The 27,886-nt window shown below is 49.3% G+C and overlaps 2 protein-coding genes across 6 annotated transcripts; one reads left to right on the top strand and one right to left on the bottom strand.

The window, feature by feature from the left end:
* The first annotated feature begins 1,332 nt into the window (after nucleotides 1-1,332).
* On the top strand, nucleotides 1,333-13,620 carry Itpa (inosine triphosphatase). 2 transcript variants are annotated; one of them, XM_046433003.2, is made up of 8 exons: nucleotides 1,333-1,460; nucleotides 4,532-4,589; nucleotides 4,682-4,746; nucleotides 5,523-5,596; nucleotides 6,815-6,846; nucleotides 7,988-8,103; nucleotides 11,816-11,892; nucleotides 13,138-13,620. In XM_046433003.2, the coding sequence occupies exons 1-8, from the start codon at nucleotides 1,395-1,397 to the stop codon at nucleotides 13,277-13,279; spliced, it is 630 nt and encodes a 209-aa protein (XP_046288959.1). In that variant the 5' UTR covers nucleotides 1,333-1,394; the 3' UTR covers nucleotides 13,280-13,620. The 2 variants fall into 2 exon arrangements, with proteins under 2 accessions (XP_046288959.1, XP_046288961.1); XM_046433005.2 differs by lacking the exons at nucleotides 4,532-4,589; nucleotides 4,682-4,746 and having other exon boundaries at nucleotides 1,339-1,460.
* A 2,066-nt stretch (nucleotides 13,621-15,686) lies between these two features.
* Nucleotides 15,687-26,618, bottom strand: Slc4a11 (solute carrier family 4 member 11). Of its 4 annotated transcripts, none has more exons than XM_046433000.1 (20): nucleotides 26,439-26,618; nucleotides 24,649-24,708; nucleotides 22,463-22,627; nucleotides 22,290-22,339; nucleotides 21,784-22,015; nucleotides 21,615-21,696; nucleotides 21,223-21,346; nucleotides 19,444-19,647; nucleotides 19,272-19,365; nucleotides 19,051-19,176; nucleotides 18,859-18,972; nucleotides 18,637-18,769; nucleotides 18,300-18,373; nucleotides 17,570-17,828; nucleotides 17,391-17,497; nucleotides 17,132-17,300; nucleotides 16,868-17,041; nucleotides 16,496-16,691; nucleotides 16,250-16,419; nucleotides 15,687-16,116 (listed from the first exon to the last, which is right to left on the bottom strand). In XM_046433000.1, exons 2-20 carry the CDS (start codon nucleotides 24,692-24,694, stop codon nucleotides 16,047-16,049), a joined length of 2,589 nt encoding a protein of 862 aa, XP_046288956.1. In that variant the 5' UTR covers nucleotides 24,695-24,708; nucleotides 26,439-26,618; the 3' UTR covers nucleotides 15,687-16,046. The 4 variants fall into 4 exon arrangements, with proteins under 4 accessions (XP_046288956.1, XP_046288957.1, XP_046288955.1 ...); XM_046433001.2 differs by lacking the exon at nucleotides 26,439-26,618 and adding an exon at nucleotides 26,264-26,403; XM_046432999.2 differs by lacking the exon at nucleotides 26,439-26,618 and adding an exon at nucleotides 26,170-26,228.
* Nucleotides 26,619-27,886: the final 1,268 nt, after the last annotated feature.

Below are 27,886 nucleotides of genomic sequence, written 5' to 3'. Positions count from 1 at the left end.
TACTTAAACCATAACAAGGAAGAAACAAAATAAAAACACAAATGATTATGAATCTGCAGAAAGGATATTAGTATTCCTAGGGAAGGCCAGTGTTATAAAAGCAAATAAAAGTTGCCAGGCATGGTGGTGCACACCTGTAATCCCAGTAACTAGGGAGGCTGAAGCAGGAAGATTTCAAGTTCAAGGCCAGCCTCAGCAATTAGGAAGACCATAAGCAATTTACTGTGACCCTGTCTCAAAAAAAAAAAAAAAAAAAAAAAAAAAAATTTAAAAGGGCTGGGGATGTGGCTCAGTGGTTAAGTGCCCCTGGGGTCAATCCTGGGTACCAAACCGGGAGTAGTGGTTGGGGGGAGTGAATAAAGGGAAGCTGAAACTTGAGCTCGCTGAGATCCAAGGAAGGCATGCGGATGGTGTGGGACCTGTCTTCTTCTCAGGATGCTTGGGCTAACTGATGTCTTCCAGACCCTCCTCTGCTCCAAAATTCTCAAAAGCCACTCCTCTAAGGGCTTTGCAGAGAATAAATGTTTAGGGGTTTCTGCCTCAATAAAGAGAGCAGGTCACCAATCAAAGCAGTGGTTCTCACTCTAATGAGCATCAGAATAACCTGAGGAATTCGTTATCAACACAGACCAGCCAGACGCAGAGTGCATGCCTGTAATCCTAGCCACTCTGGAGACTGAGACAGGAGGACACCTCTGTCTGCAGTGCAGTGGCCATGGAAAATGAATGATGGGTTTGAAAGGCTGGAGAGATGAGAGAACCAGAGAGTCAAAATACTGAGTTCCCAACACTGCGAGATGGGGAAAAACAAAACAAAACGAACAAAAAAACGGGCTTGCTTTAGGTTGCGCCAAGGTTAAGTTCACAGTAAGCATTTCTGAGATGGTCGGCAAAGAGGAACTCAAGGAGTGGGACTGAAAGTAAAGTAAGGAAAAAGGGCTTGGGAGCCATTGCCTAGGAGCCGGTTCTCTGGGACAGACTTGAGCCCACAAAGAGTGACAGCCGCCCAGGGCACAGGGCTGCAGCTCATCAGCAGCCACATTGGTTCTTTGCTTTTCTTGGTGCCCGGGTCCGTGGTCCCTCAAACTCAGCACCCGAAGCTCCCGATAATTTGGGAACAAAAGGTGCCGCGCCATTCTGCTCACTACTAGCGCCAGGCGTTCAAGCTGCTCATTTGGAAGAAGCTATTCATCTGTGCAAGGATTCCTGGCGTTCAGCGGCGGACACAGCGTTTCTCCAACCCCGAAACAGGATGTACCCGCCACCCGAGATACGCCTCCGGATCCCCAATTCAGCCGGAAACCGAGCCTCCCACTTCCGTCTCCAGCCGGAAGTATCTTTCGACTTCAGGCAAATGGGCTTCCGGGAGCGCTGAGCGGATACCCGGGCTCGTCATGGCAGCCTCCTTGACCGGGAAGAAGATCGTGTTTGTCACGGGGAATGCCAAGAAGCTGGAGGAGGTGCCAGGAGGGTGTGGGGAGCTGACCGGGAGGTGGCTGGGAATAGGGCTGAGATGGGGTTTCCAGGCGAGGGAAGCATGCAGAGGAGGCGTAGAGGGAGAACAAGAGTTGGCCCGCTGGGAAGCGTGGGTCAGGACCTGACCGTCTGCAAGGCGTTGGGGAACCAGGATGGGACCGCGGCGGAGTGGGGGCTCCCTGAGAGTTGAAGGGATGAACGTTTTGACAGACCTCAGAGCTCGTCAGGTCAGGTGCTTCGGGGTCCGGGGGAGTGGCGAGGCCCTTAGCACAAGTCTCAAAGTTCTCCTCTTTTATCTAGACCCACACTGGAGCCCCGAGATCTCACTTGTATCTCTAAGACAAATCTAGATGCTGCTGCTGATTTGGAGGTGCAGGGATCCAGAGAGGGCGTGGATGGGGACTCAAACTGAGCAGGCCATGCCCCACTACGATCTAGAAGCACTCTTAGCCAGTTTTGGCTTTTGTGAGATGGAGTGAAACCTTTCCCCACCCATTATAAGAGTCATGGCTGACAACTAACAAAAGACAAGTTAGCGAAAAAGAATCATAAAATGTATTTAATCCAGGTTTTATATACGACAGAGTCTTCAGAATGAAGATCCAAAGATAGGGAATTCTTCTCTCTCAACCCCTCTGGTGCTAAGAATCAAACCCAGGGCGGTCTTCAGCTTACTACTAGGCAAGCACTTTACCGCTGAGCTATACCCCCAGCCTGAAAGAGGCTTATTTTTATTCTTAGATTTGATGGAACATGGACAACTGTGTGGAAATGTGATTAGACAAAAAGGATATAATCCCATGCTAATAGACTGAACAAAGCGTGTTCTGATTCTTGGTCTCTGTGTGCAACATTTCTTACTTGTATGGGCAAGGACCCCCTCTGAATTGGGGGTTTTACCATCTACTGTCAGACAAGATAATTCAGAGAATTTCTTTATGGCCAGCTTCAGGACAGGAAGGCAGGGCAATATTAATATTTTTAGGCTTTCCAGCTCATTCTGGGGAGAAGGAGTTTTAATTTCTATGACCTACATTGAGAAGCATTTCTAGTTTCTCTGGCTTGCCTTGGGAGGAGAAAGGGGAGCTGGAGACAGAATAGAAAGCCAGAGACTTTGCTTTTTAAGTTTTTTAAAAATAACAATAATTATTATTATCATTATGAAGTACTGGGGATTTAATCCAGGGGTGCTCTAAATCTCCAGTCCTTTTTATTTTTTATTTTGAGGCAGGTTATTACTAAGTTGTTCAGGCTGGCCTCAAATTTAGTTCTTCTTGCCTCAATCTCCAGAGTCAGTGTGCCACCATGCTTGACTAGACTTTGCTTTTTGAGGCTTGCTTCTGAGGGACCAAGTTGCTACTTTGGGGTATTGTTTCTGAGTCCTAGCAGGATAGTGTGGGACATCTGCTTCACAGCACTATGAAACAGGAGTAAAAGAAGCAGTAGATCCAAAGTTTCTGTCTAAACTAGTTGAGAGGTCTCTGGGGGTTGACAGAACATCTTTGGCTACAAGTAACAGGCAAAGGTCTGGTAGGAATATGATGCTAAGGTATCCTAAGGGACTTGAGGATGAGCTCTCAAGGCTGACCTGTCCTTATAGTTTCCTTTGCATATCCATCCCTGCTTCTATTGGAGTCTTTCAGCTTTTTTTCCTACTGGTGGAGGGTACAATGAGACTTCTGCTAGACATCAGCTGTGATTGGCAGGACTTGAGTCAAGGGTTTGCTCCTTCTTAGCCATGGCCAAGGAGATGAGGTCATGTGTGGGCAATTAGGATTACACTTACTAAATATGTCTGAGACAAATGAATGAAGGGCAGTAAAGGAACCTGCATTTCTCTGTAACATAGAGACTGATGGCACTTCTGTGTCAGGACAGGGTTGACCTTCTTGGGAGCTAATACCCTGCTGAGGCCAGACCAGTCAGACAGACAGACAGTGCCATCCAGAATGGAGTTCATACAGACCTCAAGCCTCTGATTAAGAATATGGCCTTCTACATTTGAATAACATTTGAGGATGTAGCTTAGTGGTAGAGTGCTTGCCTAGTATGTGCAAGTCTTGGGTTTGACCACCAGCACAAAAACAAAAACAGTCTGGGGTTGGGAGTATAGCTCAGTGGTACAGCATTTGCCTGGGCTTCACAAGGCCCTAGAGAAGATGACTTGAACTTCATCTAGAACAGAAGACTTTTCATCTCTTGAAACCCCATTGGTAAACTGATGAAGCCCATGGACTCCTTCTTATGAAAATGGTTTTAAGTGTACAAAAATACATAGGATTACAAAGGAGATCAACTATATTGAAGTACAGTTTTCAGAATATTAAAAATATTTGTGGTCTTGTTACATGTATTTTATTAATGCATTAAAGGATTCAATCTAGCAATGTGTGCAGTTTCCTTGATTTTAAAATCCCAAGGAGGCTGGGGATGTAGAGCTTGCCTTGCATGCATAAGATCCTGGGTTTGATCCGCAGCACCTCAAAAAAAAAAAAAAAAAAAAAAAGATTGTAAAGACTTTTTTCTTCTTTCCCTGTAAATATTTTGCGGTACAGGCAAAATTATAATATGGTACAAAAACATCTGTGATTTTAATAGGTTTAAAAGTCACAGGAACTGATAACACTATTTTGGTTTGTTGTCTATATTTATGATAGTAAAAGAGGACAAAATTTCAATTGGGGGCCTAGTGAGAATAAAGGATATTTTTTTCCCATCCAGGTTCGCAGGTCTCCTGAATTCTGGGTAATCCCAGACAGAGAATTCCTGGTATGAGAGGATGGGTAGGGTTTCTGAAAGGATTGAGAAGCAAAAAGGTAGGGTGATGAGTAGCACAAGCAGAGGCCTGAAATAGGAGGGGACAGAGGAGTGAGAAGATAGGGTGCTAATTTGCTGGAATTAGACCCTGAAGGTTGGGATGAGGCTCATGGACTTGACTTGGTAAGCTTTAGAGGAGTGATGCATGAGTTACTTGATAAGAAAGGTCAGTGACAGTTTAGGTACTAACAGGGAATTATTAGTAGATGGTGATAAATGTTCTTTCATTTTGGAACAGGTCATTCAGATCCTAGGAGATAAATTTCCATGCACTTTGGTGGCACAGAAAATTGACCGTATGTTTCTGTTTTGTTTTATTTTTAAAAGATGTTTCCATTTCTCTGTCTTCCTTTGACCTGACTCTGTGTGTGTCTGTTTCCCTAAAAAGTGCCAGAATACCAGGGAGAGCCGGATGAAATTTCCATACAGAAGTGTCAGGAGGCGGCCCGCCAGGTGCTTATCTTACATTTGTCCTGCTTGTCCCACACTCAGTCCTCTTTTGTAGCTTGTTGTGGGTGGTTCCTGAGGTTGTACCTGCTGAGAACAGTTAGAGAACAATAGAGAGGGCACAGTTCTGTTGTGATTTCAAGGAACTGCTCAGGCCCAGCTAGCTTTGGATCAGTAAATGTTGGCTTTGAAACACTTCCATTCTGGGGCTGGGGATGTGGCTCAAGTGGTAGCGCGCTCGCCTGGCATGCGTGCGGCCCGGGTTCGATCCTCAGCACCACATACAAAGAAAGATATTGTGTCTGCCGAAAACTAAAAAATAAATATTAAAGACTTTAAAAAAAAAAAAGAAACACTTCCATTCTGTCTCAGCCTTAACTGCCTGGTATCCCCCAAGACTACCATAAACACACACATTCCCTCTCTAACCACCCTCTTCTGATTCTCAGTATGTACATTTCAGCCCTATGTTCTCCCTATACACATCCACACCTGCACTTGCATATTTTTGCAAACTGAGAAATGTTATGAAGGGTTGAATTGCCTGGATGTGAATCCCAGCACTTCCATTGCTGTATCTGGAGCTAGCTTTACACTTGCCAATGGTTTTGTGTCTCTATCTCTAAAATGAAGATGAAGAGGGCAGGGCCTTGTGACTTTATCTCCTGCAGATCTCAACTGGCTGCTGGGTTGGCTTCAGCCTGGGTGGCCCGGAAATTCAGGGCAGGGATGGAGCCTACTGCTGGTTGTAGGTCTCAGGGATTCATGTCCTTGTGCTATAGGTACAGGGGCCTGTCCTGGTGGAGGATACTTGTCTGTGCTTCAACGCCCTCGGAGGGCTACCTGGTCCCTATATGTAAGTGTTCCCACCAAACCCTTTCTAGGGCCCCAACCACAAAACCACTGGAACTGCCAAATGATTGGTTACTTGATATTGCAGATCATTCACTGTCCAACATCAACACCAGTATTTCTCTTATCCTAAAGAAGGATTAGGGATAGAGAGGTGTGCCTTTCTTTTGTACAGTGTGAGAATGTGATTGTGTAAGTGGAGATGGGAAAGGGGAACCCACCCATTTCAGTGGTACATTCATAAGCATATCAGTTTCAGGAAAAGAATAAGGAAGTTGAGATCTGAAAATTTATTTCTTTGAAACTACCCAGTGCCCTGGACTCCCTTAGAAGGTCTTTGTGTATCTCTAGGTACAATTACTCCAATTTGAAGACCCCTCCATGGGCTTAGGAACATAAGCACAGTTTTTAAAATTTATTTAGTTTTTAGTACTGGGAATTGAATTTAGGAGTACTTTCCCACGGAGTTAATTGTCAGCACTCTTAATTTTTTTTTTTTTTTAATTTTGAGATGGTCTTAACAAGTTGCTAAGAGTCTCAGTGATTTGTTGAGGCTATCCTTGAACTTACTATCTTCCTGCCTCAACCTCTTGAGTCATTGGGGTTATAGACATATACCACCATGCATGGTGACATATATACGTAGTTCTGTTGCTAGGTTTGAGGTATAAATGTTTTTAACATTTAGATGATTGGTTTGCTTGCCAAAACAATAGTACCTGTATATATTTCTAGTCTATAGTATTATAATGCTCGCATCCTCACTGGCTCTGAGGATTATGATTTTTTAATATTTTGCACTTTGAGAAGTGTGGAATGTTATCCCATGCAGTCTTAGTTTTCATTTCTCTTATTACCAATGAGGTTGAGGCCTTTGTTTGGTTATTAATTCTTCTGTGCATTGCCTGTTTGCCTCCAGGCAAAAATAGTGTTCCTATTAAATCATTCTCTCCCCCCACCTCCCTCCCTCTCCTCCCCACCCATCCCCTCTCTTTTTTGTTGTTAGTAGGGATTGAACCCAGGGCCTAATGTATTAAAGACATGCTCTACCACTGAGCTACACCCCCTGCCCCTAGATTATTTCTCTTAGTTTTGAGTTGAGACAGTTTTTATCATTTCCCTGTGGTTTTTCTTGAGTTCTGATCCCAGTAGGGCACAGCCCAGGGAGGGTGGCAGAAGATCCATCTGTTCCTGGTGTCTGACTCTTTTATTTCTTTTGCAGAAAATGGTTTCTGGAGAAGTTAAAGCCTGAAGGTACTGTCCCCATTGTTTATTCCCTTGGATCTGTTGGGAACTGAGAATCAGGGTAATTCAGGGGAGTGGTCCCCCACTAGTAAACAGGAATCCCAGGCTGTAGTCCCTGGCATTGAGCCTCTCCATCTCTATTTTCCTTTCTTTAAACTGACACTCATTTGTTCCAGAGAGCAGTGAGATGTGGGGGCTGGTAGGTGTTGTGAATTTGAGGGACAAAGGGGCTGTGGTTGATTCTGCATCTCAAGAGGGACTTGACCCTAGTGACTACATGCAGTTGCTTGCTTCAGCCAGGGCCTGGCTCATGGGTCGGAGGATCTGCCTGTCCTAGACCCCAGCAATCCATACCCTGTCACCCTCATGTGTAAACCAAATTGGTGCTTCTTTAGGTGCTTTAAAAAACACTTTATACCTGGAGCATTTCAAACATGGACAGTAGTAGAATAGAATAATAGACATAAATATATTCAATTATTTGTCAATTTTTAAAGTATAATAAAATAATGAACTCTGTATCCCCATATCCAGCTTATCAGCACAAGGCCTATTTTGTGATATCTGTAACCTGCTCTAATTTTTTCTCAATCCAGTATTTAAAAGCAAATCCCCAACACCATAACATCTATTAAGTTCTTCAGCCTTTATGTCTAAAAGATGAAAAAATTAAAAACATTAACCAACTAAAATTACGTGTGTGTCTGTGTTATGTACACATACACACATACATACTGGTGCGAGGGATTGAACCCAGGGCCTCAGCCATGCTGAACACACACTCTACCACTTGAGAGTTACACCCCAGTTAATTTCATAGTATTACCTAATTAGTTTGGAGATTTCCTTGGTTGTGACAAAAATGCCTTTACATGGTTCATTTTGCACTGGAAATCAAACAAGGTCCTACTGTATTGGTTGATTTTCTGACTTTGATAAAAGCCTTGGTCTCATTATGCCAGAGGAAAGCGGATACCCAGAATCTTGATCTGGGTCTCAGCTCCCTTATGAGAGCTAGGATAAGCTTTGGCAGCCTCCCACCCAACCTAATCCAAACTTGAGGGACTCTTTCCTTCTCACTCTTGGTGGTCTTTGGCAGGTGGGACTGGGCAGCACAGATGCACTGAGCCCTCATAGTATCTACACACAGGTCTCTATCAGCTTCTGACCGGCTTTGAGGACAAGTCAGCCTATGCACTCTGCACCTTCGCGCTCAGCACTGGGGAACCCAGCGAGCCAGTGCGCCTGTTCAGGGGCCGAACCTCAGTAAGTACCCACTCAGATGCCATTCTCCCATGGGCCACCAGAGGGCGTTGCGACCTGAGTGGACATCTAGGGTCTTTTGCTGGACCTTCCTGGAAGGGTATGGTGGTATCCAGGGTTAGTTATCAGTGCCTTGTATGAGGCACCCCTGAGCACTATCATTAGAAGTGTTGTCAATCTCCAAACCTCTGTGGTCTCTGAAGCTACTAGTTCAGGGAAACAAAATGACTAACAACTCCTGAGGCCTTGTACACCCAAATCTCTGCAGTGTGTACCCTATAAGAAACAATTGTACAAATTAAAGGTTACTGCTCCTGAAGCTACATCTATAGCCCAGACTTCTCTATGGCCAAATCTTCTTATCCATCTGCCAAGGCTAATGCCCACCTTGAGTGTCTCACAGCCTTTATGACTTCATGTTTGCATAGAATTCCTTTTATTCTCCCTCCCTCTCTCAATACTAGGGATTGAACCTTAGGAGAGTTCAAGTGAAATACATTTCATTGTATGCAATGCTAGGCAAGCACTCCACCACCAAGCAAAACCCCAGCTCAGAATTTTAATTCTTCACCTTAACTTATTCCTTTCCCAGCTGCCTGCCATTTAACACTTTATACCTACCTGTCTGACTCAGGTTTAGCTGCTTTTCTCAAGGTCTACACCTCTATCACAGCTGGTCAACTGCCCCCAGACCCTGTCCATTCTTTCCCTATGACAGGACTGTGCCTTCCAGCACATCACCCTGCTCAGTTCCTCTGCCAGGATAAAATCCAGACATTTTTCTGGGAATTGTTCAGATATTTTCTTTTACCCTGCTTGGTGGTGGTGGTGGTGGGGAATACCAGGGATTGAACTCAGGGTCACTTGACTACTGAGCCTCATCCCCCATCCCTATTTTGTATGTTTGGGTTTTGCAGTGCTGGAAATGGAATCCAGGGCCCATGTGCCAGGCAAGTACTCTACTGCTGAGCTACATCCCCAGCCTTTTTTTTTTTTTAGTTTTATTTTGAGACAAAGTCTCATTAGGTTGTCCAGGCTGATATGGAACTTGTGATCCTCCCTCCTCAGCTTCTGGGTGTAGCTGGGATTCTAGGCGTGTGCCATCACAGCTGGTTTTATTTATTTTTTGTGGCATTGGGGATTAAGTCTAGGGCCTCGTGCGTGCTATGCAAGTATGCAAGTGCTCTACCATTAAGCTACATCCTTGGTTCAAAACCATTTTTAAGTGTACATTACAGTAGCATTAAATATATTCATATGTATAACATATCTCCAGAACATTTTTATTTGGTACTGTGGATTGAGTCCAGGAGTGCTTTACCACTGAGCCCTGAGCCACATCCCTAGCCCTCTCCCCCTTTTTTTTTTCCTTAACTTTTTAAAAAAATATTTATTTTTTAGAAGTAGTTGGACACAATACATTTATTTATCTATTTTTTTATGTGGTGTTAAGGATCCAACCCAGGGCCTTGCACATGCTAGACGAGTGCTCTACTGGTGAGCTACAACCCCAGCCCTTTTTCCTTAACTTTTTATTGAGACAGAATCTACTAAATTGCTTAGGCCTCACTAAATTGCCGAGACTAGCCTCAAACTCACAATCCTTTGCCTTGGCCTCCTAAATCACTGAGATTACAGGCATTTGCCACCATGCCTGTCACAACTTCATTTTAAAAAATCTGAAACTACCCATTGAATAACTCCCTTTAATTCCCGTCCTCCAGCCCCTAGCATCTACCATTCTACTTACTACTTCTAAAGAGTTTAATTACTTTAGATACCTCTGTAAATAGAGTCATACAATATTTGTCTTTTTGTGATTGGCTTATTTCACTTAGCATAATGTGTTCAAGGTTCATTCATTAGCATGACAGAACTTCCTGTGATTTTAAGACTAAAAAATATTCCATCGTATGCATAGACTACATTTTCTTTATTGACCTGTCGATGACCTTTGGATTACTTCCACCTCTCGGCTATTGTGAATAATGCTACAGTGACACGACATCACTTCAAGAACCTGTTGATGGGACCTGTGTCACTGCAGACCCCACAATTCCCTGTTTCTGGCTTTAGCTGTTTCTTGCATTTGTTGCCTGGCAGTCCCCACCTCCCCTGAGTAGCCTTGTTTCTTCGTCTTGTTCTGTTTTTACCTTGTACTCCTTATCCACATTGGCACACCAGACACACATTGTTCACAGTGGCAAGTTAACCACGTTGTTCTTTCCGCAACTCAGATGTGCTGAGTTTCAGAGACTTTGTGCCAGCTATGTTTGACACCTGGAATGTTGTTGCTGCAACCCTGTATATGGCTAAAGGGTCCCTTCCTCACTATGTCTTTCCCTGAGCTCCCCATCCATGTCACTCCATCCTGTTGTTCTGGAGATCAACACCCTGTTGGTCCCCTTTAAGGTACTTTGCATTTGTTAATCACTGATTAATTTACTCATGTCATGCCTATTTGATATTCACTATAGGCAGGAAGGATATGTTTGCTGTGACCCCAGTGCTAAGAACACTGCCTGGTCTACTGTAGGTGCTCAGAAAACATGTGTTGCAGGAGTGAGGCTCACAATGGTACACTAAGTGGCCTGATCACACAGCTCCCCACTAGCAGAAGCAGAATTTGCCCTTGGCTCTGCATGACTTGGCATTTATGTGGCTTATCTCTATCATCCACCATGGCCTTTTTTTTGTTTTGGTTTGTTTGTTTTGTGATGCTAGGGATTGAACCCAGGACCTCTTGCATTCTAGGTAAGTACTCTACCACTGAACTGCATCCCTAGCTCTGTTTTGAAAAGATTTTTTTTTTTTTTTACTTTGATGGCAAAATGACATTTTACGACATTGGATTATAATTTGTTCTCTTTGTAACATTTTCATGTTGGAATTTGACTGTTATAGCCAGTATTACTTAAGCTCCTGGATGTGTTTGGCCACTGCTGAATACTTTCTTTCTTTATTTTTTTGGTGTAGATGGACACAACACAATGAATTTTATTTTTATGTGGGGCTGAGGATTGAAACCGGGTCCTGCCCGTGCTAGGCGAGCGCTCCACCGCTGAGCCACAATCCCAGCCCAGTACTTTCTATTAGGGTATTTACCTGCTAGAGCCTCTCTTGTTTTCTTTTTCTTCTTCTTCTTTTTTTTTTTTTTGGTGGTGGTTGTTGCTGCTGCTGCTTTTTTTGGTTTTGTTTTACTAAGGATAAAACTTCAGGTCTCATGGTTGCTAGGTAAGCATTCTAGCACTGAGCTACATCACTGGCTATTTAACGTCCTCTTAGGAGAAAATGTTTTCTATTAGTTTTTTAGGTTGAATCATTTTTCTTCAATGAAGTCACAGTTTATCAAAAGTGTAGAGAGGAAAATGTTGGCCCCAGAGGTGTTAGTGGACCAATTGAATACATGGTTACTCCCTGTATTCCCTGATTTGCATTTTATTTAGATTTTCAACATTTATAGCACCTTAGTTCCCTTGAATTACATATTTTTTAATATTTTAACACCTTTTTATTTTATTTATGTGGTGCTGAGGATTGAACCCAGGACCTCATACATGCGAGACAAGTGCTCTACCACTGAGCCCTAGCCCCTTGAATTACATTTTGAGTGAACTGGGTTTAATCACATGCATTAACTAACCAAATTCAAACTGCCTCCTAGTGCATCTCCTCCATGCCCAGTTATACACCTGTGCTCTCTTTTCTGTGGCAGGGCCAAATTGTGGTGCCCCGAGGCTGCCGGGACTTTGGCTGGGACCCCTGCTTTCAGCCTGATGGATATGAGCAGACGTAAGGAGCCCATTTTTTCCCTGGGGTGTGGGGTTGGGTGGGCACCCTGCCCAAGTGCAGTCATGCGGATATGGGCGGGGCAGGTTCTGAGAGTGCTGTTCCAGCTGTAGGCAGCTCTGCTGGGGTAGGCACAAGGAATCTGGTGACACAGCCCACAGCAGGGCGGAGCTGGGTATCCTGAGCTCTCAGGCTCCAGCTTGTCCCCGAGCTGCTGTGCTACTGCTGGCTTTCCCTCTCTGGCCTTGGCTTATCAAAATATTTAAATATAACAGTTTTGTGGGGGTAATTTTGACTCTCCAGTCTGGGTTGGAAAAATTATTCAAATAATACTATATATTCTCAGTATTTCACACTACCTCCCCTCCCCATATTTATGTGGCACACATTGGTCAGTATTGGAATCAGTCTTTCTAGGCTGGATAGGCCCTTAGGGAGCTTGGCCTGAGGCTTCACAGAAGCCACACAGGGCTAAGGACATTGTGAAGCAGCACTGTCCAAGAATGCTCTGGGGCAGCAGATGTTCTATATCTGCACTGTCTGGATGGATAGCTATTAGCCGTGTTCGGCTGTGGAGCACTTGAAATGCAGTTAGACTGAAGAATTGTATTTATTTTTTATGGTGCTAGGAATTAAATCCAGTCTTGTGCATGCTAGGCAAGTGCTCTACCACTGAGCTACACCCTGAGTGCCTGGATTTATTTGTGTTCAGTTGTGTTAACTTACATAGCCACATGTGGCTAATGGCTACTGTGTTGGATAACAAAGGTCTGAAACCCACCAGTCGGGTGTGGATTCCCACCTCCCTGGATTCTTGGCATGGAGCATGGGCCTGTAGCCCATATCTGTTTGGGATCCTCCCCTGCAACTTACTCAGGGCATTAGAGGGGACTGCTGTGTTTGTTCTGTCAGGCTCTGCTGCTTCCTGTCAACAGATGACAAAGCTGATCAAACATGCAGCTCATCCACTTCTCCCCAGATTCCCTTAAGTTTTAGCCACACTGGAGCAAATTTAACATCCATCCATGTTCATTAATATCAACAGAGGAACTTAAAACTCTATTTTTTTTTTTTTAATTAATAGACTGCCAGGAGTTGGTGGCTCCTGTCCCACTTTGTGTATGTGTGAGGGGGCTGCTACTTGAGCTTTGGACTCTGTGATTTGGGGGTAAGATGAGGTGGAATGGAGCTAGGCATCCTCTGGGGTCTAGGCTCCCTGTTCTCTGAGCAGCTACTGTTACCCCTTAGGTACGCAGAGATGCCCAAGGCCAAGAAGAACGCAATCTCTCATCGCTTCCGGGCCCTGCTGGAGATGCAAAAGTATTTTGGCAGCATGACTCCTCCTGAGGCTGGAGGAGACCACTCAGGCCAGGGATCTGGGGAGGGCTAGCCTAAACCTGCACCATCAGGCAGGCACCCCTGGAAGTACTTCCTTCAGGGTTTCCCCTTGCTGGGGGTGTCAAGGCAATCTCCCTATCCTGGTCTGGAAGAGCAGCTAACTGCTTAGAGAAATTCTGAGCAAGTTGATGCCAGTCTCTTGCCCTTAGGCCATCTGGGATTCAGTGATCTCTAGGCCTAGGATCCTGAGAGGTCTTTAGGTGCTAAAACTGGCCTTGGCAGGATTGAGGGTTTGGGAAAGAACCAAAGAGTCTTCAATGTTCTTACAATGTGGGAAATAAAAATTCTGGAAGGTACTTGTTTCCAAAATAAACTAGATACATCTGCTTTGAACCCTGCCAGGCTGATGTCTTCTGAGTCCCCTTGGGGGTGGTGAGACAAGGGCATCGCTGTCAAGGATGTTTGCCTACCCTTTGCTGGCTTGCATGTTACATCTTCTCTGCTTGTGTTCTTTCGAGTCATGAATTGTGAGCTGGCCATTCCTTGCAGGATGTGTGTTATCTACTCACCTACCAGTCGATGCCACTGCCAGCTGGCCTCTATGGTCTTTGCTGGATTGTGGGGTGGTCAGTGGGGAACGTTCAGGATATTTACTTTATACTATTGTACATTTGAGCAGTTGAGATGTTGGCTTGATTGTAATACCAATTTATTTTTCTGGTGGGGAAGGGATGGAATCTTTGACCCCAGCTGGGGTGATATGCCATATGCCAGTTTTGCCTGGGGTCTAGAGGTCCATCAGGAGAACTGCCTCAGACCCTCACTGTGCCCTGGTGAAGCCATTCCCAGGGAGGGACTTAGGGGGTGTCAGGTGGCTGCCTTGCATTTCCTGCAGGCCTTTTTCTGATAAGGAAGGGTATACAACCCCAAGGATGTTTAAAAAAAAAAAAAAAAACGGGTCAGGGCAGAAAGCAGGTTGGGGTGGTACTCCTCAGTCCTAGTAGACCACTCCCAGGGTAAGTTTTGTGCTCCCAGGCAGCTCTGGAGAGTCTCTACTCCAGCATATGTTCTTCAGTCCTGGCAAGGTGGCCCAGGGCTGGGCTCAGCCGTTGAGAACATTGTCTTCCCCTGACCTGGGGCAGTGCTTCGCTTCCCTCTTGCCTGCCATACCTAGCTGGGTAGTTTACCCAGGAGGTACCAGCACCTCACCTATCCTCCTGGGTGGTCTCAGAGTGGGAGGGTGATGTCTGCCAGGGTCTTAAGTATGTGATGCTGGAGATCTGCCTGTCCCTTGCCTGTGATTCTGGATATGATCCTACCTACAGGGAACACCCAGGCTACTGAGGAAGGGACCCCCAAAGTAGAATCACACACCACATGTGTATAGTAGATACATGGAGTTTGGGGCAGGACACCCTGGTATTTGCTGATTGGCTTCTTCAGAGTTCTGTCCTGGGTGCACACTATGCTTTGTTTGCTTTATCTTTAGCTACCCATCCCCATATAGGACTATGGAGAATATACTTGTACCTAAGCCCATCACCACCACTCTGGAGCAGAATTATACCAGACTCTATGCCCTGCATCCAACCCAATTTGGCCTTTAACAACTCATCAAATGTAAAGTGGCATCTCTGTTGGCTTGCATTTCTTTGATTACCAAGGGTTTTGTTTGTTTTGCAGTGCTGGGAACAGAACACAGGGCCTTGACTGTTCTAGGCAAGCACTCTGCCACTGAGCTAAACTCCCAGTCCTACCAAAGGGTTTGAACATCTTTGCCATTCCTATTTTCTTTTTGGGCTACTTCTTCTGTCCTGTTGGGGTGTTTTTTTGTTTTTTTTTTTTTATTGGATTGCAGGAATTCTTCACAGGCACTGAAGTCCAAGATACCTTCATCCTTGGGGACATTTGTTGAGCCAGAATCCTGCAAGGTAATGTGAGGGAAGTCTGGGAGCCAGGTGTTCATCTGCCACAGCTGCTGCCCTCAGGTACACAGAGAAGCTCTGCCTGAGCCTCAGATCCATACCACTTCTGCTGGCTGCCACTGTCATGGACCCTGACTAACCACCAAATGAATAAGCCAGAAACATGGCATTTTCTCCCTTCCATTAAACCAGTCCCCATGTCTTCCAATCTGCCATTCTCTCCTCAGTCCCTCTGTCACTGGCCTATGCAGGGAGCAGTACAGCCCCTGCTCTCCCCTGCAGCACTAGGCACAGCACCCCATAAGGCTGAAGCCCTATCCCCTCTGGGTCCTGGAACGTGTTATTCCTAGAGCATTTTCCCCACTGTGCTGGGCAACAGGGTGATGTTTTCACTGTTGGGCCAAGGTCCACTATGCAGGGCTGGAAGTGACAGCCCACAGGTAGTACTCAACATCAGTCCCCTTTATTCCACTTACACAGGACATGTTTCCCCACCCCAGATCTGGTTGGAGTAACAAGGAAGGATGTGGTACATAGAAGCACAGAAACAGGAGCTTTATTCTTTAATGTGCACACAGCGAGTTCCTTATACAATCAAGGAAATCTTTCTCTTTCAGGCATATGACTCTTTTATCAAAAGAAAATCCACCCTGCTTTTAGTCCCACCCTGGGCAGAAACTGCCCTAAGCCATGTTCCTGACCCAAAGCTAAAGGCTAATGAGGGAAGAGTGAGTGCGCACACACTGAACCCCCACAATGTCCAGGCTCCCCAGGCCTGACAGCTGTGAGAACACAGCACAGAGAAACAACCCAGACCCCACACCTACACAGCCACAAAGCCAGCGTGGGAGGGTGGGGAGGGTTGGTTAAGTGGGTATGGCCAGGGCCTGCCAATCAGGGCCTGTGCTCAGCATCCATGGCATCCAAGTATTTGGCTTCAATAATTCGGGGCAGCAGGTTGTAGCTGGGGAGAGGAAGAACAGGCAGGAAGATAAGCCCTGAATAGAAAAGAGAAAGTAGGGGCACTACCCAGCCTACCCACCTCCCAACCCTAGATCAGTCCTCTTGCCCAGTACCCCAACTCCAGCTGTCCATACCGGATGGGGATCATGGCAATCATGATGAGGGGAAAGATCATTTTCATGTAGGGCAGGGAGCTCATGCCGAAGGCACACAACAGAAGCAGCTGCAGGACCTGAAGGCCTGTGAAGTAGTGGATCTTCCTCTGGGGCACTCTCCGGATATAATGTGTGGGAGGGTACGATGTCTGCAGGCAGTGACCAGGTGTAGGCAGGGTTGGCCATGTCACCAACCCTACCTCCCTCCCAAGGCCAGGTACCCACCTGCTCTTTAAGCAGCAGGGCCACACGCGAGAAGAGCTGGTTGCCATCCAGGGAGGTGAGTGCAATATAGAGGAAGAGGCCATAGAGCACAGGCTTGGGGATCCACTGCAGTGGGAAGGGCAGCAGCAGCAAGGAGAGGCCCACCAGAACACTGGCACCCAGCGATGTCAGCCGCGTCTCCTTCACATTCACAATCCTGCAGGGGCCCAAACCAAAAGACCACATGGCCCACCTCAGGCCACATGTGGGTGCAGGGCTACAGTACCTCTGGGCCCCATCCCTCCCTAGCTCACATGGCCTAAGGCTCCCCACCCTCCTCCAGAGTCCACATGGCTCTTTCCCCAGCTCTCTAGGAGCCACTCTCAAACTCACGTCTCGTAGATATGCCCATTCTCCACTCGCTCCTCCACTAAAGCCAGTGCTCGCACGTGCAATGGAGAGTGGGGGTAGGCAGCATGGATCCAGGGCAGCCCAAACAGTGACAGCCCTGTGTTGATGATGGCAAGGAGCAGGAGGTCCCAGTGGTAGGCAGTGCCCTTCACCAGCCTTTAGCATATGGACACATGTAGACAGAAACCTCATTAGCTCTCAGAGGGCTGGGCACTTACTCTCCCCACCCTTCCTGGTCCTATATACCTGTTCTCAGGTGCATTGACCAAAGCAGCCACCAGATTTTGCTCAATAAAGAAGAGGAGGGAGAGCAGGAAGCCAAGGCCCATGGTACTGCTGATGGCCCTCAGGGATAGTGAGTGCATCTTTGCCATCTCAAATAGGTTCTCACTGGGATTGTAGCGGAACTTGCTCACTGTAGCAGGAGACAGGATCCTGCTCAGACTGCAGTCTCCCCGCCCCAGCAAGCCCATACCACCCCCAATTAACGTAAGACCCCACTCACTCTCGATTTCCTGGAAGCCATAGGAGCTGATGAGGGAGAAGGTGAGCACTGCGATGGGCAGGGCACAGTCAGACAGGGTCTCGCGCACACACTGGTGCAGGTAGGGGCTGCAGACAGCCAGCAGATCAGCATGGCCCAGGGGCCATGTTGCCCTTCCCCTCACCCCAGGTCCCCCTCACCTTTTCTTGAACTGGTAGAGGGTGTAGCCCAGCCAAAGCGTGCCCAGCATGATGAGGAGGCTGAGCACTGCAGTTGCCCGGCCTGAATGTGTACCACTGGGACTTCCCGTCATGGCCAGCTCTGTAGGGCTGGCCAGGAAGCTGGTATTGAGGGTGGTGTGCAGGCTGGTGTTGAGGCTGGTACTGATGCCCAACAAACTCACTAAGGATGAAGTCCTTTTTGTATAGTAGTGGTGACCATAGTAGTACTTCCAGAAAACTGCAGAATGGGCCAACAGACCTCAGTCATACGGGCTGTGAAAGGTTGGGGCCCACCTTCCCAGTGAGAGAACGAGGAAATGAGAGAGAGGTAGGGACTCTGAAGGGACAGAGTGGGGCCTTGAAGGTAGAAAGCTCCTGAGGGGAGGCAGAGTGGGTGAGAAGCAGTAGAGGGCTCTGGCCTTTTATATCGACCAGGACCCCACTGACCTGCCCATCTACCCACTGTCCCCATACTCAGTCCTTGTTCCACCTCTGACACTGTCAGGCCTGTCCTTATTTTTGATCCTGTCTGGGGAAACCCTGTCACCCTCTAGCGCAGGGTCTGTTGCTCTCTGCCAATGAAGGATCCCAGAGTGCCCTTGACCATGGGAAGGAACAACCTTAGCTATGCCCAATGTGGCCACAACCCAGAGCCTCCCATCTCCATCTAGCTTCCTCTGCAGCAGATGACCACCAGCTCCGCACTCACTTTTGACCATGCCTTTGACAGCATCCAGCAAGAATGTGATGGAAATGAAGAGGGCAATGATCTCCTCTGTGGATCTGTCAGAAGCAACGTGCCTCATAAGATGGAGAGCATTGTTCAGAGAGGCCTCCCTTAGCATCTATATAGATCACCCTTCTCTCCCACTCTCTACATAGAGGACCAGGCCTTAGATTGCCCAATGAGCCCAACCCAGCTCCTTGGGGCAGCAAAAAAGGTAGGGGTACTCCATCCACCCCAGGATTACAGGGCTTTGGAAGCTGGCATAAGGACCCAGGTCCCTGGCCTTTAGAGTCCCCACAGCTCAGGAAGGATAAGTCACCTCCTGAAGAGACTCATGACCAGGCTGAGGTTCAAGAAGGCATACAGTGCAAGGAAGAAACTGTTCCACAGGCCCGTCCATGCATAGAAAGAGTTGAAGTCCAGGTCATAGTCATCACAGATGACACGGATCACTGCAGGCAGTGGGGCAGGGTGGGCAGTCAGGGCCCAGCTGGGACCCAGGACCTTGGGCACCATCTCCCGCCTCAACCCCCCACTGCACCCTGGATGTAGATGGCCAGGGGTGCGGTTGTCAGCAGTATCACCAGCGGCTGCCCAGAGAAGAGCGCATATAACAGGCCTCCGATGCTCTGCCCAGCAATGGTCTTCTGCACATCTGTAGAGGTGGGGAGGTCAGGGTCCACCATAGCCCAGGACCCTGCCCAGCACACCCTGGCCAGCCCCAGCCCCTCACCAATGGCCCCGTTTGTGTTCTCATCATTGAGGGACCCAAAAGCGATCGTGGGCAGGAGACAGGCGAAGTAGAGGAACAGGGTGGTAGTGATGTATTTGCCCACAGCCTTGCTTTTCCCAATAATGCCTAGGAAAGGGGGATGGACAGAGGGTTTGTTGGGAATGCAGGACAGATACCCATGTGTCCCTGGATAAACTCTGATGAGCTACGGAGCCACCTACCATCAGTGAAATCCAGTGGGTACACAGGGAACCTGCGCATGATGTCTTCCCGGATACCCTTCCCAAAAGGAACAAAGTCCTTGCACTTTGGGGGCTAGGGAGAAGAGAAGAGTGCTTGTTAGCCCTGGCCAACCCAGGCCCCCTCCCACCTATACCCACCAGTACCCTGTACCTGCGGGTGTTTGTGGGCATGAAGGGAAAACACGCTGTATTCCTTCATTCCTGGCATCACCATGGTGAGCAGCTGTCTCTGATGCACCAAGGCCTCCTTGAATTCTTCCTCTGTGCGGGTCTTCAGGAGCTTCTGGCGGAAGGTGATGTCAGAGAACATGGTGGCAAATGTGCGTGCCACCTCCATTGCAGTCTTGGTGCTTTTCTGGGAGGTGGAGGATGGAAGAGTTGTATCTACAGCCTGTGTAGAAAGAGGAAGCCCTGCCCTTGCCAAACACAGGCATTCCTAAGCAGGTGGCAGGTGCTCTTCCTGTGTACTGAAAGTGAATTTTGTTCCCCCAAAGTCCAGGCATTAGTGAACTCCATCACAAATTCCACCAGTCAGAAGATCATAAGGACAACCATCAAGGTAGTATTGTTTTTAATTTTATATATTTATTTATTTTTAATTGTCAATGGACCTTTATTTATTTATATGTGGTGCTGAGAATTGAACCCAGTGCCTCACTCATGCTAGGCAAGTGCTCTACCACTGAGCCACAACCCCAGCCCCATAGTATATTTTCCTTTTTTGGATACTGGGGATTGAACTCAGGGCACTCAACCACTGAGTCACATCCCCAGCCCTATTTTCTAAATAAAAGAGACAGGATCTCACTGAGTTGCTCAGCACCTCTCTTTTGCTGAGGCTGGCTATGAACTTGTGATCCTCCTGCCTCAGCCTCCTGAGCTGCTGGGATTACAGCATGTGCCAAGGCGCCCGAGCTAGTATTTTTCTTATAAATTTAGGCATAGTCTTCTAAGCAACAAAATCTTTGGGATCAGCTGGGCATAAGCCTATAATCCCACTTGGAAATTTGAAGCAGAAGAATCCTAAGTTCAAGGCCAGCCTAGGCAACCCTGCCAATCAATCAATCAATGGATAAAGAGATAAAAATAGATAAGTAGATAAAAATAGATAAATAAATAAATATATAGATAAATAAATAAATAAATAAAGCTGGGTGCACTGGTACACACTGGCTCAGGAAGCTGAAGCTATTCTGGCCATCCTCCCTCTCTTCCTCAGTACAGTAACATAGACAGCATGTTTATAATGTCCCTTGGCAGGGACATTCCCCTCAGTACCTCTTTGCCTACAGAGAGAGAGAGGAAGGAGCCTGTATCAGAGGCAGAGGCAAAATCCTCAAGAAGAAAATGGAGAACCCACTGAGCACATACTGGGCTCAGTGGTAGAGCACCTCCTGCCCAGTATGTGCATGGCCCTGGGTTCAATCCCTAGGACTACATTAAAAAACAAACTAATGGCTTAAATGTTAAGGTCCTTTCAAGGCCTGGGTCAAAATTTCCTATTCAGAATTTTAAAATCCTTTTCCTTTTAGAGAGTACCTCCAAAATGTACTAGCTTCAGCCTGTACAAAGGCAGAGTGCTCCTGACCAAGTTGTATACAGCCCAAGAAGGAACAGAGATCCTTGGCCAGAAAATCAGTCAATGAGAAGAAGGATGAGGTCGGGGAATGCAGGACAAAGAAAGGCAGTAATGTTGGAATCAATAATTGTAAAACCATTCTTTTCAGTCAAGAAGGAAAGACAAAGTTTGGGGCAAACTCTGGGGAAATTCGGACTTAACAGAGACATAACAAGGATGTTTCTGATAACTGTTAGGCAGACAGGAAGGGGAGGGGTGAGGTGATCTTCAGAGAAGCTCCCAAGGAGAGGGCAGGGCAACCTGGGACTCTGTCCCCAAAGAAGCACAGCCACCTCCAAGTCCTGCACTCACCATCTTGGGTGGGGCCAGCACCAGGATGACAAAGCGAACCTCACAGGAGTTTTCCCCCCAGTTCTGTGGGCGAACCAGGCGGCTGATGCACACATGCCGCTTCTGTAAGGCCTTCATGGTGCAGCTGGCAAGAGACAGAAGGGCACACAGAACACAACTGCCACCCTTGGAAGCCAGGGCCACACCCACCCAGAAACTCTTGACTTTGACAACTAGTGGCCAAAAAAGGGACAAAATGGGTTGGATTGCTTGGACCCTGTCCTCCCAATCTGGATGTACCACCAGATTTGTGTCACTCCTGGGTGGGTCAGCCTCTGCAGGGGTATAAAATGCTTAGCTCCAGTATAACAAGTAGAGGGGCCAAATGTGGTGGCCACAATTTGGCAACTCACATGATACAGAGCCACGACTGCTGATATTGCACTCCTGTGACTGTAGCAGTAACTCCTTGGATGGTATCCGACAGCAGGTGGACTGAGGAAAGAGTAGAGGGGAGAGGGAAGAAGGTATCTGCAGTTGCCCAAACAAGCCTCCCCTGCACAGGCAGGAAACAGGCCTTACCTTTACCCTCCATGGGGGCCCCAGCATCTGTAAAGAGCTTGGCCATGAGTAGGTCCAAGTTGCAGTCAGGTTCAGCGTGGTTGGGGTCTTGAGCAAAGCGGCTTAGCATGGTCCGCAGCACATCATCCAGTGAAGTAGCCGTCTCATCCAGGATGATGCTGGCCTGTGCCAGGAAGCCATCCAGATCCCGGTGTGCACGTATCTCTTCCCCAAAGTTCTTTAACTTCAGGTACTGTGAGAACCCCAAGCACAGAACCCTCAGGCCCATAAATGAGACTGCTATCCCTGCCAGGGCCCCTCTTCTTTAATGGTCTCTGGCTGCCCCAACCTACCAGGACCAACAACCCTTTCCAGGAGGGAAGGCCCAGCTTGAGCTGGTTTGAGATCCCAGTTTAGGAATTCCTTTAGGCAAGGACAAAAAGGAACAGCATGAGGGATCTAAAAGCAGCAGCTTCCTCTACCCCAACTAGAAACCTCGGGACTGCCCTACAGGATGGGGCCCTCACCTTGCGGGAGGTATGTAGGAGCACACAGCCACCGGATGTCTCTTCACTACCTAGAGAAAAGGTAGGAGAGTTCAGGGTACCATCCCACCTCTGAGGGTCTCTCTTGGTAAAATTGGGCCATTTTTGCCCAAGTTCCTGCCCTCCTCCAGCCTGCCCCTGCTGCAGCCCCATACCAGATTTAGAGGGCTGCACCTCAAGGTTGACATTGACAAAAAACCGGATGCTCTCGCCAGATACAATGGAGGAGTTGACTGTGTCGAAGGCTTCATCCCCCAGGCTCTCCTCCCGGACCTCAGAGGTATCCTCCAAGTCATTCTTGAAGCAGCCCAGAGATGCAGCTGTCACACCAAGAGAGATCCAAGAGGGCCTGGTCATCAGTCCTGCGTGTCAGAAGGAGGAGCTCCAAGCCCCAGGAGCAGGCATCTCTAGACTTTTCCATAGGGCACATTCAGTGAATGATTAGAGGTCTCTTGCAGGCCAGAAAAGAAGCCTTGGCCAAGGGAAGCAGAACTTCTAGTCTGCCCAGCCCCACTCAGAGTGTGGCAACTAGCACACAGCTGGAACCCCCAGCCGGGTGACTTTATCCAATGTTTTCCAGCTGCAAGAACCAGGTCCCTGCACTGTTCTGGCCCTTTAGCTTGAGAACAATGTCTGTTCTACAAACTTTGGACCAAGCACAAGTGAGACAATACAGATAAGACTGTCTAGCACCTGCCCTCCCACAATCCGTAGGCTAGGGGGCCCATGAGAAGGCAGAGCTGCTGGAGTAGCCAGATGACCTCCTCTACCCCAACTGCTTTGTTGGCATAGAGCCTAGAGTTCCTCCTCCCAGGGAGGATAGGAGAGCTAAACATCAAGGCTGAGAGACCCAGTCCAGACATGTGGCACAAGGAGGCAAGAGAGCTTGAGAAAGAGCCAGGGGGTGGCCTCTAGGAGGTTCACATCAGTCCTGTTCCCATCATGCCCCTCCTCCTCCATGATGCCAGACACCCAGGCAAAGATCCTGCTGCCCCTCAATTCCTACAGTATCCCCCACCACTCTGCCACACCCCTGGCAGGCCTCCTTCTATAAGACTTCCTAGCAACATGCAAATATTCCTCTTCCCTGAACCCTGCTCTGACTCTCTGTAGGATCACAGCCTGACCCGCCCTGCCTCTCTTCTAGACTAGCTGTTATCTCTTTCAGACAGTTCTATGACTGGTTCCCCATTTGTGGGTGCCCCCCAAAAAGAGGTCCTCGTAGTCAGACCTCCCTAATGCCTGACAAACACCTGTGCAGGGACAGGGACGGGTCACCAGCACATCTACACCTGCAGTGACTCACCCTGACTCATTTCCACTCCCACCCGTCAGTTTCCTCCACACATTCCAGGCCTTGTTCCCTCAATGTCCTGCACTCAGGGACTGGCGACCCCAGCCCCAGGTCTGCACTGTATCCACAGCCCAGAGAACTATTGGGTCAAAAGATGTCCTCTGTGCTTCTGTCATAGTGTTCATGACAAACTGCCATTCCTGCCTTGTTTAAAACCACCTGTCCCCCAACCCCAATCTGCCCCAGTCTCCCCTTTGCCACCCCTATTAGCACCCACTAAACCCCATAACTGTTGTCTTCTCCCTCTACCCTGGGTTTTACCTTTTATCAGACTCAGCTCTTGGACCCCAGTTAAGGACCTACCCAGCTAGAGTCACCAGGTCCGTGAATGTGGTCCTGCCATGCCATGTCCTCATCCCTATCATATAGTGTAGCCACATAACTAATCTGCATGCCAGGCATCCTGGCCCACAGAGCCTCCATACCCTGAGGATCCTGGGTAAAAGCACATCCCCACTATGTTTAAGCATGGCCCCACTAAACAACCCTCTGATAGCCAGGCCAGTTCATGGGGCTGGGTATAGGACAGGCAGCCCAGAGCCAGCCCAGACATGATAAGGGCAGCTAAACCTATGCAAGCAGGGACAACTGATGCCCAGAGAGGTTAGGCTTTCTTAAAGGGACAGCTTCAGCCCCTCCCTCTGGGGGGAAGGTGAGGAATAAAGAAATATACAACATTTGGCCTAAGGATCCAGCCAGATATCCAGTGCATTGTAGCAGTGAACTACGGGAGCGAACACCAGGTGGTGCCAGTAACCCAGGAGAAGGAGCAGACAGCCCTCCCAAGGACCACAGCACCCCCAGGGACTGCCAATGCCAGTATAATCAGCTGCCCCTCTTATCACATCACAACCTCCTGCAAGATGGGATCCAAAGGAATTCCAGTACCAGTACTGAACCAGATAGATGGCAAACACCATGGGAACACTGGTATGTAGGCAAAAATCCCCTAGAGACTTCTGATAAAGAAACTTCCCATATACACACCTGAAAAATATTCACTGGAATCCTCAAGGTATCCATTCTGTGACATGACGGAAGAGTTTTCTGCAAGGAAAGCCAAACAACTGCCACCAGCCCCTCTGCTGTGTCCACCTGCAACTTACCCTGCTGATTCCTTCTTTTCTGTCCCAAGAACCTGCCCCAGGCCACCCTGGGGAAAAAAAGAGGGAGGGGACAGCAACACTAGGGAGAGGGGGGCCCCCTGCAGACCCAAAGTCAGCCTTAACTTAAGGAATTAAATTCCTTAGCCCATCTGCTAGCGGTTGCCCAGGTGTGCAAGGGGTGAGGAGGAACCTTCTCAGGAGGTCTTCCCCATCAAATTATGAACAGTGCCCAGTTAAATCAATAATCCAGGTTTCATTAGAATCCAGCCCTGGCCTTCGGAACTGGAGCGAGGAAACTAAAACCAGCCTTTCTCCCAGGCTCCCGCACTGCCAAACCCACACTTGGGCCGGGACCCTTCTCTCTGCACATCTCTCCTCTCCCTCAAATCCATCCCAGGGGCCACTAACACCCATCGAAGTTCCTCACGTGCCAAGGATAACCCAGGGCGACCAGCAATGGCCTCCTCCCTTGGGCGACTACACTATTCTGGGCCGTCTGGGAGGAGGAGCCCTTGGTCGGGGAGGGAGAAGGGGCGGGGTGTGTGTATTTGTGGGGATTCTGTGCACACTCCAGCGCGGGCCCCGGATGGTCCTGGCTGTTTGTGCCTCACTGCAAGGAAGGAAGCACAGGAGGGGCCGCGTGCACGAAAGGAAAACGGCTCTATGCTAGCAGACCTGGGGATCGATCCGGGGCAGGATGCGGATGTACGCGCGAGGTGGGAGCTGGCTGCATCCAGGAGGAAGGGAGCGGGGCGGTAAAGGTAGCGTCCAAGGTCGCTGGGACCAGCAGCACCTACTCTCATCCCGCACACCACGTGCAGGTAAATGGCCGGACAACCCGGCTTCTGGCTAGGTCCCTCAGATGTCTGGGCGAACCAGAGGCTGCTGCGGTCTCGCCGAGCACCGCCAGAGGCCCGGGACCCCAGCAGCCGGCGGCCTCCCCGGCAGCGCCCGACAGAAGGTGCCAGACAAAACATGAGATGAGGCTTTCTCAGGCGGCGGCGTGCCGGGCTCGGAAGAGCTCTGCGCTCGGGGGTGCTGGGGACCCCACAGTTCCACCCTGCCCACCTCCAAGCCCCCCAACCCTTCACTGCCTACAACATTCGTTTAATTTCAAGACGGCGAGGGCAGAGCCTTCAGCCCAGCGCGCAGTGCCCACAAACCCGTTCCCGGGCCATCCCACGCCTCGCGCGCCACCATCCCGACTCTAGTTCTCGCGCGGCCGAACTCACACCCGGACTCCCGCCCCAGGCTGATAAGTCCCCACAGCCTTTCGCCCCGGGTCCGCGCAGGCTGGCTACAGCAGCTTTTTCCGCGACGGTGCCCCGACGGCTCCTGTCTCCGCCTAACACAGAGACCTTCCCGCCAGGCCTCCGCCTCACCAGCGGGTTCGAGCACCCACCACACGGCTGGAGACGGAACACGTGCCCGGTGGCCATGGCCTGGGCAATTAGCCACCAGACAGCTACGCACACGCACACGCCCGGGCTTCTCACCCGTGCACTGGCGCTTCGAGACCCTTAACTTGGCGTCTGCAGCACGTCAAGGGCGGGAGCCGGCGACACACCCCCGCGCCGCGCCTGGGTCCTAATGCCGCTCAGATGCCCCGCCCGGGAGCGAGAGGCAGTGCCTCGGAGGGCGGGGTCCCAACCGACCGACCGGCGCCCTCACCCGCTAGAGGGCTGCTCCTGGGAGCCCGCGACGACCTGGCCAGACGTCTAGACCCGACTCCTTCGGGCCGCGCGCGATAACCCAGGTGTTGTAGGGTAAGGGCCTGGGTAGGACTGGGAACTTTCTGAGAGTTTTATAGGACCACAGACCCACGGAGTTGTGCGACTGCGGCGGGTCTACGAAGGCGTCGTGGGCGTCCGCTTTAAAAGCGTCGCTGGCCCCACCCCCTTTGCTGGGGATCCTCCGCGCGGGCACGCCCGCTGGCTGTCCCGCCTCCTCCATTCAGCGTTGAAGATCGGGCCAGGATTTAATTCGGTTCTTCTTTTTCTTCTCCTCCTCCAGGAACTTCGCCCTATCTAGCTAGATTCGCCGGCGTGCGTCCCTGGGTTCCGCCCTGGCCCGCCGAGCCGGCGGCGCTCCTGGTTTGGCGGCGTCGGGTTTGCTCGCAACGCATCTCCTCTCTCTCCTATCCAAAATGGCCCCGCCGCCCTCTTTCTCTTCCTGGACTGGCGGGAACCGGGTCTTCTGCAAATAGTGTGTGTGCATGTGTGGAGGGAGGCGGTGGCGCGCTGGGTTCTGGCAAGCCCAGTCGGTGCGATGAACCCCGACCTGACTCAGTGGTTTCCCAGCCAACAAGATTCCTCAGCCCTAAGGCCTCGTTTGCCCCAGGAACACATACCCTGGTGGAGTGCTAGTTCCTCAACCTCCTCCACACTCTGGTCGCTAGCAGAGAACTGTAGCAACCCGGTGCCCCTATCCGCTGCTGGGACAGAGTCCTCTGCCCTGCACCCAAATAGTGGAAGAGGGGAAGGCAGAGGGCGCATCCATCTCTATGCTAGAGATGTATGACAGCCCCCAAAGTAGAGTTGGGGGAATGTGGGGGTGGGAGTCGAGGATGGCCTGGAATCCCCCGCTCACACCTTTTACTCCAGAAGCTCCAAATGGGATTTGAACAATTGAGAGATGGCCCTATGCTTTTTTTGTTGGGGTGAGCAGGCCCTGGGAGGAGAAATGGGGTCATACTTGCACCCTGTGCATGGGAACTTCTCTAAACATCTTCCAGCTACAGTTCCAGCAGAGGGGAGGGACACCTTCCTGGTATCATGAGGCAGCAAGATGAGTGGGCCGGGGAGTGCAAAGCCCGCTGACATGCCTGGGGAGCAAGTATGGATGGGCAGGCACAGGCTTAGACCCCTGAAAATCCACCTTTTCACCCCCATTTGGGAATATCTTGGCTTCTGCGTCTGCTCCCAGCAGTGCTCAAATGCCTGGTCTTTCTAACCCAGCTGTTCCGGGAAACCACCTGGAACCTTCTCTCCCCCTTATCACAGCCTCCCCCTCCCTTATCAAAGGACCTCACCCCTCAGCTCACTGAGCAAAGTGGAGTCCATAGTAAGCCTTCCTCCAGTGTCTGTGGCCCCCTCTGCACACTTCTCCCTGTCTTTCAG

This window comes from Marmota monax, unplaced genomic scaffold (assembly GCF_021218885.2).
Source record: "Marmota monax isolate L192 unplaced genomic scaffold, Marmota_monax_Labrador192_F-V1.1 WCK01_AAM20220418_F8-fsc00014, whole genome shotgun sequence".
Classification (NCBI taxonomy): Eukaryota; Metazoa; Chordata; class Mammalia; order Rodentia; family Sciuridae; genus Marmota; species Marmota monax.
Note: the sequence above shows the minus strand (reverse complement) of the source record. Positions and strands in the feature narration are given on the sequence as shown.

Coding starts and splice junctions, on each gene's coding strand:
- Itpa (XM_046433003.2), top strand. CDS start 1,395: ATGGCAGCCTCCTTGACCGGGAAGAAGATCGTGTTTGTCACGGGGAAT. Junction 5,597..6,814: donor GGGCTACCTGGTCCCTATAT/GTAAGTGTTCCC, acceptor TTTCTTTTGCAG/AAAATGGTTTCTGGAGAAGT. Junction 8,104..11,815: donor TGTTCAGGGGCCGAACCTCA/GTAAGTACCCAC, acceptor TTTCTGTGGCAG/GGCCAAATTGTGGTGCCCCG.
- Slc4a11 (XM_046432999.2), bottom strand. CDS start 26,206: ATGGCCACCGGGCACGTGTTCCGTCTCCAGCCGTGTG. Junction 21,697..21,783: donor GGCCCCCATGGAGGGTAAAG/GTAAGGCCTGTT, acceptor CTCTTTCCTCAG/TCCACCTGCTGTCGGATACC. Junction 18,770..18,858: donor CCTGGCCATCTACATCCAGG/GTGCAGTGGGGG, acceptor CACTGCCTGCAG/TGATCCGTGTCATCTGTGAT.